This window comes from Corvus cornix, chromosome Z (genome assembly GCF_000738735.6).
Source record: "Corvus cornix cornix isolate S_Up_H32 chromosome Z, ASM73873v5, whole genome shotgun sequence".
In the NCBI taxonomy this organism is placed as follows: Eukaryota; Metazoa; Chordata; class Aves; order Passeriformes; family Corvidae; genus Corvus; species Corvus cornix.
The window spans coordinates 64,008,544-64,020,902 of NC_046357.1; the positions used below are offsets into that span (position 1 = coordinate 64,008,544).

Here is a 12,359-nt window from a genome sequence, read left to right on the forward strand (position 1 = left end):
TAAGAATTTTGTTCTTACTGTGTCTGCTGTGGTCACAAAAATAACAAGGAAGGAAAAATACCATACAGATTGAAATACAAGCTCTTTATAATAAAGACAGGGGAATACATGTGTCTGATCAAGGCACAGACTTCAACTTGTTCTTCAGCACACTCATCTCTGAGTGAACACAGCGCTAAAAATATGGTAAATACTGCCACACTGACAATCCTCATCAAGCTAACGGAGAGACAACGACTAACATCTAGAAAGCAGAAGTTACTTCTGCATGAGAAAGAAATACTGGTGTGTCTGCACCAACTTGCTCTCACTTGAGCTCTTGGTCGTTAAGGGGAAGTAAGAGTGATGCACCAACTTCCAGTTAACTTTTGTTTTACATCATGTTTAAGTAATATTTGGATAAAATACACTTTCTGACTTACCTCACAGAGAAAAAGCAGGCTGCCACTGGATAATCCATCATGGCATTTTAATTTCAATGTAATTAACAAAGTTACCCTCTGCGCAAATGTGGTCCTTGGCGTTTAGACACTCATATGACCACACAGTCCTGAAGTTCTGTTCCCACTGAATGGAATGTTCAGTTTCATCAAAACAGAATTAGGAAAATGCTGACTGGTGACTTGTTTTACACCCTTTGCTTATTGCTTTTTTCTCACCTACCTTCTATACCTTGTTCAGCACAGAAAAATTAGGGGTGACTTGACTCCTCAAATGATATACTTTCAACTGCAAAGGAGTAAAAATTGTGTTATCACTCACCTCTTTGCCCACCCCAAACCTACTTCCCCTTCTTCCTTAAGGTCAATACAACCACATAAACTACTTCTGCTAGCCCCTTTTGTGAACCTATGTTTCAGCTTACAGTTGAAGTCCCTATTCGAAATCTGCAGAAACTTTAAAAACATTTCAGAAGCTTTTCAGGGGATGAATAGAGGGGAAAGCAAGAGACCAGCCTAAAAATCTCTTTATAAAAAATAAATTTTGCTTTTAATATCCTGTGTCCCATTTTCTAGGCTAGACTGTGTTTTTGGTAAACCTGATCATCCAAGCATTCATGAAAAAGTGACAGTAGGTTGGGCATTATTAACAGAGCTATTAATGTTCAGGTATTTGGCAGGATGGAGCATGTACCAACAGCTCAATAACTGCACACAACTTTGAGGCTTACCACTGCATCAACTGTGCCTCTGTCTCAGTGTGCACAGAGGCTGTGGCAACATTTGCTGTGTCTTTCTGCCTCCACAATCACTGAGTCACCAGCTTCATTCATGAGCTGAGGGAGTGAAAAATACTTTGCACTGAGGACCAGACACATTTAAGGAGGAAGCCATTTATATTAACAAGTAAAAGATTCTGTATTTTCTTTGTTTCTTTCAGAAGATGTGAGGGGAAAAGAAATATTATTAATAGCATCTGAAATGTATAAAAGCTGTTAAAAGTTTTTCATCTGGCCCACTTAACACTGCTGCCTACTTCCCAGGAGAAACGGATGTAGCAAGAAAACCTCTTGCTATTTACTTCACTTTGCTTGTGTCCCTCAGAGCCCAAGCTACACCGTTTCCATTTTTACTACACTATTTCTGAAATTAAGGCAGGAAATGAGCTCAATTTCCTCAATATGGACTGTATGTAGCATTGTGCTTTTTTTTTGGGTACAGTCCAAAAAGTAATTCAAGTGTTTGTCACTTAGTACTGGGCAGGGAATTCTGTAAAAGAGAAAATGGTTTCATCTTAAACACAGATTTGTATGTACCTTAAGTAAAGATTTTCTTTTTTTTTTGGTAAACAATCTGGAAAGTTACGTATGACAACAATTTTCCCAGTACCTTTTTTTTCATATAGTAATGTGCTAAGATTGCCAGCAAAACAACTAATCTTGAAAAATACAGTAAATTCATACAAAGAAACAGTAAGGTGACAATTAAAATTCTACTCTGGTAGAAATAAACTCAAATCCCAAGCAAAATAACAGAACCAACTGCAGTGGAGGCATATGCAGGGCTTACATGCTAATTCTACTTTATTTTAATGTTAAAAAATAATTGCAGATCTTTTGGGGTTTTCTGAAACTTAGAGAGGAAACTGAAAATATTTTGAAATTACTTAAACCTGATAAAAGAAACTGCAGCTAAGAATTCAATTGTATTTCTTAATGCAAACTGGTATCATCATAAGACTTAGTTATTGACCAAACCCAAAGCTACTTTCAACTTCAACAGAAATGTTGCAGCTCCTTAGTTAATTTTTATTCTCCAGCTAAATGCTCATCTGCAAATAATGAGTTCTTGAAAAACAAATCAAACTGGGTCACTGCAAAGTCATCAGGGACTCTGGGGATGGGTAATGTGATACTGTGCCTTTTATATCCAAGTGGGCAGTTTAAATCCAGTCTAGGCCAGCAGTGACTGGAGCCTACTGCCATATGCTTTTTGTCACATGTTAACAGGTTGATAGACTTGGTTCATTTTGCAGTGAAAAAATAACATTTCTCTATGGTCTTGTGAAACTGTCACTGAAAACTGAACTATCCTCCATCACAGAATCACAGAAAGACCATTGGCAGGCAGCTCTGGAAATCACCTGGTCCAGTCCCTCTGCTCAAGTAGGACCATGTCCAGGTGGCTTTTAAGTATCTCCAACGGAGACTTCTCAAGCTCTCTGGGCAATTTGTTCCAGGGTTCAGTCACCTTCATAATAAAAGTTTCATGATATTCACAGGGACTGCCTGTGTTTCAGTGTGTGCCCATTGCCTTTGGTCCTGTCCTGAAAAGATCCTGGCTTTGCCTTCTTTGTGCCCTCCCTTTCCCAATACTAATTCACACCAATGTGAACTGCCTTTGAGCCCACTCTTCTTCATGCTGAACAGTGCCAGCTTTTTCAGATTCCCTGTGTATGTCACAAGCTCCAGTCCTTTAATGGTGTCAGTGGCCCTTTGCTGGACTTTCTCCAGTATGTCCATGTCTTTTCTTCAGCAGGAGTCTACTACTGGACAAAGCACTCCAGATACATCTCACCAGTGCTCAGGTGAGGGCAAGGATCACCTCTCTGGACCGGCTGGCAACACTCCTCCTAATGCAGTCCAGGATACCTTCTTTGCCAAAAGAACGCATTGTTGGCTCATGTTCAATTTGGTGTCCACCAGGACTTTGTGCTCTGCAAAGCTGCTTCAGACAGTGGCCTCACCAATGTGAGCCTCTGAGATCAATGATACCTCTCTGTGAAATAGTTGCTCTTCCATTCAGATGGGGCACACACTAGGAATAAGACGTTTGAAATTGCTGAAGCTAAGCAAAGCTGACTTCTCTCAGTGCAGGGCTAATATAAACAAATGGGCACCAGTCAAATTTACCGATCACTTTTCAAATGAGCTACAAAAATCTGAAGCAGTTAGCACACTGGAAGGCAGCACGAAGAGATTTATTGCAGACACACTCTCAGAAGTTCACATAACAAAGAAATGTTTTGTTTACAAAGGCTTCTAGGCTTGTACATTTTTACACAACATATGTTCAAATCTTTTGATTTTGCAGAGTAGCAGCATTAACTGCAGATATGTATTTCAAATGTTTACACTATCACATCTTATTGCATCACCACCATGATACCTCAAGGTAAGACTTTAAATAAACTGACTTATGGGTGGGCTGACTGCCTGCATAACTAACTGTATTCATACCCACTATGGCACATGGACATACATTTCTTGAAAAAAAAAGTTTATTTTATTGCTTTATCACTTGAATTGTAATTAATAATGAATTATGCATTTACTTCCAAGTATCAGTCTACTACTTCAGTTTTATTCTTCTTACTTTAACATGTGTTGTGCATCTTCTCTCCATCTCAGAAGATACTTCTATGATATTTGAATCTTACATTTTCATTTCAATGTAATTAACAAAGTTATCCCCTGCGCAAACACGGCCCTTGGTGTTTAAACACTCATATGACGGCACAGTTCTAAAGTTCTGTTCCCACTGAATGGAATGCTTAGTTTCATCAGAACAGAATTAGGTAATTCCTACCCGTGGAAGTACCACAGTGGACTTCTCTACAGGAGACACTCCTGCCCTCTCATTGCTACTATAAAAATATTTTTGTGGAACTTGTAACACAAGGCCGCATTTATTGAACTAAATTATTTCTTTATTAGGAAAACACCAACACCACGTTCTTCAAAATTACTGGAATTTTATTTGCCTCAGGCTTATGACTTGCAACCAAAGACATTGTGCAAAGAAAGCAAAGATTAAGTACACTTTAGGGAAAAGGTGATAATCCACATTGGTAACATAGAAGATCAGTCTGATGAAAGAAGCCATACGTTACACTATATAGATTGCAATATTCAATAGCATTTTTAAAACCAACTTTTTAATAGAGGAAAAAAAAGTTAAGCAAAGGTCACAGTAGACATAAATTTGATACAATTCAAAAAGCCTTTTTCTGAAGATCATCAAGCGTAAAGTGGAAAAACGTATATGGGGCAAGGTGTATGAAAGCTAACTACTGAACATTTGTAAGCTATTAAACAAAGTTGCATATATGTACCACAGTGTAAAAAATCAGTACAGGACAAATAAAAAATTTGAAAACTGCCTGATGAAAAATAAAATAACCAGTGGCTTTTAATGACTTATCCTGGTTACCAATGCTACAAAAGACTTTTTTTTGTTGTCTTTCTGATGCCACTGAAAAAACCTTATCAAATGATAAAACCAGGCACAATCAAACCATTACAAAGTCAAAACCAGCCCATAGAAATATACTATCAACCCACATTTTCCCTCAAAAGGTTTCTTTGTTGTTGCTTTTTGAGGCCCATTTGGTCACAATATGTTACATTTTTTTTCCTTTTTTACACCATGATATCATATGTTTGTCTGGCACTAACCTAAAGCTAATTTATAGAGAATGAGAATACAGAAACAACCCAATGTCTATTTGACAAAAAGAATTCACTGGGTGTAAAATAGGAGAAAAGAGAAGAGAAGGGGAAGGGGTCAGTTCTGCCAAGAAAATAAACCCTATGGATCACTCATCATCACTTCCGCTTGCTTCCGACTGGTCCTAGAGGTAAGAGACACAAGACAAGTCAGAAATTCTTTCCAGCTATTCTGTGGAATTTGTTAAAGAAGGAAAAATAAAAGGAAGTACAAGGAAGAAATATGACAATTAAACTGATAAATCAAGATAGCCTGAAGAAAGGTACTGTGTTATCTAGTATTTCTCTTTCATGACATTTCATCTAATTGCTGTAGACTTCTTTAGAGAGGGAAGACAGAGAGTCAGGAAACACCAGCTCTTTCTTTCTATCCAGACATTTAAAAACAACTGGGAAGACATCTATTTTCATTTGTTGCAATAGTAGAAGCACCCACCAAAAAAAGGTAAAAAATAATCAAGCTGTAATTTTTCATCTGTGGACAAAAGCAAACAGACCATGAGACTTAAAGGTTCGATGAATGTACAAACAGCTCGAAGAATAAGATCCAAACTTCTTAGACTTCTTGTCTTCCAGCACTGGAACCAAATCTCCCAAGCACACTCAGATACAGTTAACACCCCCACCCAATTCTCTCAGGATGATCACGACATGTTAAACATGGGCTTAAGCATGAATAGTTGAGAATTCTGACAGCAAGCAGGACAAGGCAGAGACGCAATCACTGCAACCACTTCCACAGTCTCACTGAACAAAACTTACATTTTCATCTTGATCCTCATCACTATCATCATCACTCACGACAGGCTTGGCTTTTGCTCTGCTTTGCCTCTTCTTGCCTTTTCCTTTCTCCCGACTTTTTTCATCCTTCTTATTTAACTTGATTTTGACTTTCACTGATTTTGCTGCAAAAAGTTTAACAACGTACATTAATGTAACATTCACTTATCAATGCTGTCTCCGTTCACAGAAATTCATCTCCGGTAGCAGCCTGAAAAGACATTCCCCTCTGACTTTATATGGACTGTGGAACAACAAAACAAGAGGTATTTGCTTTTATTTCTCTACTTTTTCATAGTTTTAACAATAATACATATTAAACTATGAAGACTGACTTTAAGCTGATCATGTGCATCTTCTTTTCATTCTCAGAATGCCTGGTGTCTACAGGTGGTACATGGTCCTGTGAGAAGATACACATTTACAATATTTTCTTCCTTACCCTCTTTGTATAAAGAGACTTTATTTTTTTTGTATTTTGAAGCACAGAAATGCTATGTAGAGGTTACTGGCGAATTTTGAGTTGACACGTTTCTAAAGAACATGTTACTTTGATTCCAGAATATCCACTCATTTCCAAATGACCTGCCAAAGTTGCGTGCATAGCACACACATATGACACGCCTGGAAGGGTAGCTCAGGGCCACGTACTACAGCATCTGTAACCAGAGAAAAAGGGTAGCTGGAGTTTGGGTAGATGAACTGGATGGCACAAAGTGCAATGAAGAAATCCCTCCTTTTCCACTTCATCATGTTTCCAAGTCTGCAGGGACTTAATGAGTGTTCTGAAACAGAGTTCCACTTAGTCCTTGTCACACTGAACAGTATTTTCAACATCATCTAGTTCTTAACCATACAACGAACTTTGCATGTCACATCATGCAAAAGTTGACCACCTGTGGATAAAGACTGTCTCTAGCCTTTCCAGGTGCTTCCATTTACAAACAACATGAACAGGCCCTGAAAGGCTGATAAACAATTATGGTCACTCCCAAAGCACCTCTGTGATTTGCTTCTGGATTAAAAATATTTTAAGCAGAAGTAAGCCAGAACATCCAGCTGAAAGACTAAAACAACTTTAACACCCAAGCAAACTTAGTAAGAAATTATTTCCACCAATGGAAAACAGAACCTTTTAACCAGTTTCCATGCAGAAACAGAAAAACCTCCTCTTCTATCCCCAGTATTCAGTATCTAGCAGGGGACTCACATTCTGATTCTGACTCTTCTTCTTCATCTTCTTCTTCATCATCATTGCTTTCATCCTCGCTTTCTTCTTCTTTGGCTATCTTCTGTCGTGCACTTTTGAACACAGACTGAAGAACAATGGAATCCTCATAGATCTACAGCACAGGTACAAATCTCTGTCAGAACTATGAAGTCAAGCAGGATCAAAAATTCACAGAATAAACTTTAATTTCCAGTGCAAATCTACAGAGTATATGGCATTTTCAAATACCAAGTAACAATGTTTGTTGCATGAATTGTACGAGAAATGCCAACATTAATTCTTCCTGCTCTAAATGAAGAAATTTATCAGTAGTGAGCTGCAAAGAAACAACTCTTACAATGTATTACATCTGAAATGTCTAGTTAGTGGCTTTTTTATTATTTCTACTACCATAGGAACTATAGTGCATTTTCATCAGATCACAACAGCTTTGAAAATCTGCCAAAGGAACAGACTTCAGCAGTAAACACCTTAATTAAAACATGGTTTATTGTCTGGCAATACAGTTAATAATGACAAATGGCTAGCCATCATTTAATTATCTTTAGTTTTCTTCTGAAATCCAAAGTGGCTACAAGGAAAATAATTTATCTCAAGCAGCTCATCCCATCCTTCCTCTCAGATCTAAAAAGACTGAAAAAAAATAAGGGCTTGCTCTAAAATGAACACGTGTTCTTAAACATTCTGTAGTATCCAAAGTATCTTGGATAAATCATCAGATTTTCTCTTTAACCTCAAACATGGGGGGACTCTCAAGAGTGACTACTTCTGGCTTGTAACACATTTCTTAGATTAACACAGTAAAAATCTTGTGTTGCCGAGTATCTGGTTCTTTGCCATCATGTGAACAAATAATCTTGTGCAGTTTGTTTTGTAAAATGTCAGAAAACAAGCACTGGACAATTCAGCACTAAACAATTAAGAATAATCACCAGAAAAGTACAGAGTCACAGACTGCATTTGATTTTATCATCATCATCATCATCATCATCATCATCATCATCATCATCTACCCTGGCTGTCTGCCATTCTACTCTTCTGCCTAAATACACTTTCTTGTATAAGGGGATGCTAGGTATTTGTGAAAAAGATAATGGAAGGATTTTTGGCTGCCATTATGCAATCTGTACACTAAACATGGTAAAATTGCTCTAATACTTTGTGGGTTCGACAAACTGAATTAGAAAAAGTTTCTTCAGAATACCTAACATGAAATATCCAGTTCCTACTTTTTTCACTTGACCACCAAGTGCTTTTTTTGAAAGACTGCCTCTCACTGTGGATTGTTCCCCATTCTGTAAGTTCCTCTGTGCTTTTTGTTATTAGATGTTTGACTGCTCTCAATCATGGTAAAATTTTTTATATCTATTATCTATAAAAAATAATCATGAATGTTTTGAAAAGGTTGCTCTCCTGTCTTATAACATTAGAGAGCTGTGAGACACCAGAACTTGCTTCCTTAAAGTCAAATAACAATTGACTTTCTCTTATAGCTACTTCTTTTCAAGTCAGCTATTGATAGAACCTGCCAAGTTCCTCCTGAGAACTATTCATTTTTCCTATAAATAAGCCTAGCTTATTCAATTGTTCTTAGGAATGGCTCTTTCAACTAACCTTCTGTTTTTTCTCACTCTCACTATTCTAAGACAAAAAGAATTAAAGACCTGTACAAAATTTTTTTTTTTTAATGCTGGGTACTACATAGTTAGGGCATCAATGTGACCCAGACTTTCAGAGTTTCCCAATGAAACACAGGGGTTTCAAAAATTGTTTTAACCTTCTTTATGTGGAATTACTTGTAATATTCATATCTATTTTGATACACAAAAAAATCCACAGGACTGCTTCATGAAAAGCTGTGCAAATAGAAATGTTATTATTTTGACAAAAACCCAATTCTAACAGGTTTCAAAAAACCAAGCAACAATGACAGTAGAACTTTCTTCAAAAAGGGAGAAGTAACAACGAAAGAACTTCTCAACAAATGACAACATTAATGAGAAATCTTCTGTTTGACATGGCATTTTTAACCCTGTACGTCTGTGTGTCATTTCACCATTACAACATGGTAAGCTTTCCAAAACATTGAGGACAAAAGCCTTAACACACAAAGTCATTCTATCCCTGAAAACCCTGAACAAGCTTCCATCTCAGATGGAACTGCTTTGCTCCAAGGAAAAGCAGCATGCACCACACTAAGAGAACACCTGAAGTCACTGTGTGCTTAAACAACAACCTGAATTAGCCCTTTCATTCTGAGTGCACACACAAGTAACCTAATTTACTGAAGTCAATTGGTATGTCAGAGCAAAGCTATACCAGAACTGTAACAAAGAACACATGGTAGCAAGGAGGCCTGGAAAACTGGAGGACTACTGCAGAAGTATCCTGCAGCTCAGGGGAAATCAAAATGAATGGTGTGAGAACTTCACAGAAAAAAAAAAAAAAAAGAAAAATCTTAGACACAAATTACTTGGGCTTCGTGCTATAAAAAGTAATATTAGGTCTGGTCATTAATAATTAATTTCTGGAACAGAAAATAATACTACAACACTGATACATGCCATGTTATTTCCAAACAGAGTAGCAATATCTACTAACACTTCTGTCCACTCAGGATTATTCCTCTCAATTCTACCACCTCTGCCTAACAAGAGACCAGTTTTCCATAAGCAGGTTGAGTCATTCTGATGATTTCATTATTTTTCCCATTTCAATACTGGTTTTTCTTTACCTCTTTTTATCTACTCTACGAATTCTTACCATCTTCTGAAGTTTCAGTCATACTTTTTGTTATTAATTTTCCTTTACTTTTTTCCCCCATCTTGTCATATTTAGATACTTATAGCAGTTTTACTGCTATATGAATAAGCAGTAAACTGAAAATTTACATCTGGACACGTAGCAAAATTTTGTCCTAAGCATTCTAACATAATTAATTTACTTCAAAAAGTATTTTCAGTTGATTTATTTGTAGTTGTTTCCATATAACTGAAGACAGTAAAAATACCACATGTACATATTACAGAAAGCATTTTCTGTCTCTTGATATCAAAAATAATCACTAAACGATGAACTGAATCCAACAATTCTTCATAATTAATTCCATACTCATTTTTAATTCTCGAATTTTAACATAAACTCTCCAGTTTAGCTAAATGTTATCACTAATGTTTACAAATTTTAAGCAGACATTTGTTATTGGCAGCAGCATCCTTCAGCTTACTTTTATTTAGGCTTCTATTAACATCTTTTCTTATCTCTTGCACGTTATGGAAGCTGTCTTCATGGTCTCTGTTTCGACTGAATATTGTTTTTGCATCACACTTTTTGGACCTCATATGTAAAAATAATCATCCAAGACTGTGTTTCACTGTATTGTGAGACAACTTTCTCATCGGTCTCTTATCTTTCTTATCTTATCTATCATCAAGATTTCATAGTATTTCCTTTTGGATCAGCACCCTGTTCTGAATTCTGAGCCCATCAGTGTGTACAAAACATCTGTTTGAGATGAGTTTGCCTTCTAAGCCTCTGAGACTCATCTGGGATTTATTACTACTTTCTCTTAAAATGGACACTGACCTTTCAACAATAAAAAAATTTTAAAAACCAGAGGCTTCAGAGGATGAAAAGCTTTATATATACTGATGAACAACCTTGAATTTTTATCTTCCATGAGCAGAACTGAAGAGTTTTCTATGATGTATTTCCTCAACATCCTGTCCTAGAGCTATACTGTTACATCTGCTCCTTCTGTGATCCACTGTGGAAAACCTAAACTGATGTATCACTCTACACATACTGCTTTTTACCAGAGATTCAAAAAGTCTTAACTGCAGCTTTAAAGTACACACATATCAGAAAAAACTGATCTCAGATTTAGTATTAAAACCAATTTTTCTGAAAATACACACTGCAGCAGTGTCCAGTGAATTCTGGATTCTAAGAATGTGGACATTTTTCTCTACTCAAAGTAAGATCTGAAACAGAGAGTTTATATACAAAAATAATAATCAACAAGCACTGAAAACATTAGATAGACGAAACCTGTATGTTCAACAGAAATTGACTCATTCAGACCTGAGATCCCTCCAAGTTGAATGTCTGAGCATTGTGACACAGCAACATGACATCTTTCTCCAAATCCCCAAGACTCCGATATTTATGGTTGCGAATTCTTTCCTGTTGCATTTGTTGAGGAAATGAAGACAAGTATTAATGGGCAGTGGTGCAGAAAGAAGAACAGCAGAGAGGACACTGAATTAATATGAGTCAACACATTAAAGGCTTTCTCTTAAAAAAATTTACCTAAGCATCAAGATAAGGATCTGTTTAAAACACAGAAAGTCTTCAACCATGTTGTTAAAGTAGTACTCAAAAAATGCATCAAGGTAAAGCAGCAAAAATTAGGCAATTTCTTTGTGAACTGCAAGGGTTAAAAGCAAGAGAAATAGAGTTCTTTTGGTAAAAGAAGTTCCAGTTTTGTCTTTCCAGAAAAGAAACAAAGTAACTGTAACACAAGTGAAAGATACAGAATTACAACATCACCTAAGGTGCAACATGCCACCTAGACCCCATCTACCAAACACTGTTTGGATCTGACCTGGCTCTTCCAAGATATGAGGCTAGGGTCTAGAGGGGAAGCTGTACAAGGAGCAGCTGAGTTAATTTGGTTTGTTTAGCCTGGAGAGGAGCAGATTTGAGTGGAACTCATTGCAGTTACAGCTTCCTCATGAGAGGAAGAGCAGGGGCAGGCACTGATCTCTCTCTCTCACTGATCGCTGCACTTTCTTCTCCTGTCCTGACAGCGACAGGACCTGAGGGAATGGCCTGAAGTTGTGTCAGGGGAGGTTTAGGCTGGGTATCAGGAAAAGTTTCTTCCCCCAGAGGGTGGCTGGGCACTAGAAGAGGCTTCCCAGGGCAGGGGACACAGCACCAGCCTGACAGAGTCCAAGAAGTGTTTGGACATCACTCTTAGGCACTGGTGTGATTCTTGGGGTGTCCTGTGCAGAGCCAGGAGTTGAACTTGATGATATGTGTTCGTCCCCTCCAACCCAGGATATTTATGGTTCTATGATTTTAAAGGTAGGGATAGCTATATTGCCCTAGAATTATTAAATCTTTGCAAACAGTGTGTTTTTTACCAGAGCTCTTGACAGATTCACTATTAGGTCTTTGCAAAAAAAGGCACCGAGATGTCATTTCTGAGCGTGTCATTCATGTCACACTACTATAGTTTGATTTGACCTTGAAATTACAGTGATATACGGCAATATACACTAAACAAAATTACTTACAAGGTGTGTGACAATGTTTAAAATCTACTCCACCAATACAGGTGCATGAAATATTCATATTGTTATTTTAAAAACAGCTTTATGCTCACCCCTGCGTAAA

The 12,359-nt window shown here is 37.3% G+C and overlaps 1 protein-coding gene across 6 annotated transcripts in view; it reads right to left on the reverse strand.

Moving 5' to 3' along the window:
- Positions 1–4,174: 4,174 nt before the first annotated feature.
- The window catches only part of SMARCA2 (SWI/SNF related, matrix associated, actin dependent regulator of chromatin, subfamily a, member 2), a 120,857-nt gene continuing 112,672 nt past the window's right edge, over positions 4,175–12,359 (reverse strand). For all 6 annotated transcript variants that reach the window (XM_039567257.1, XM_039567254.1, XM_039567256.1 and 3 more), the window contains 4 exons: positions 11,043–11,144; positions 6,939–7,071; positions 5,711–5,853; positions 4,175–5,073 (listed from right to left, as the gene is read on the reverse strand). In XM_039567257.1, coding sequence (XP_039423191.1) covers positions 5,038–5,073; positions 5,711–5,853; positions 6,939–7,071; positions 11,043–11,144 — 414 coding nt within the window. In that variant the 3' untranslated portion in view covers positions 4,175–5,037. The remainder of the gene's footprint in view (positions 5,074–5,710; positions 5,854–6,938; positions 7,072–11,042; positions 11,145–12,359) is intronic.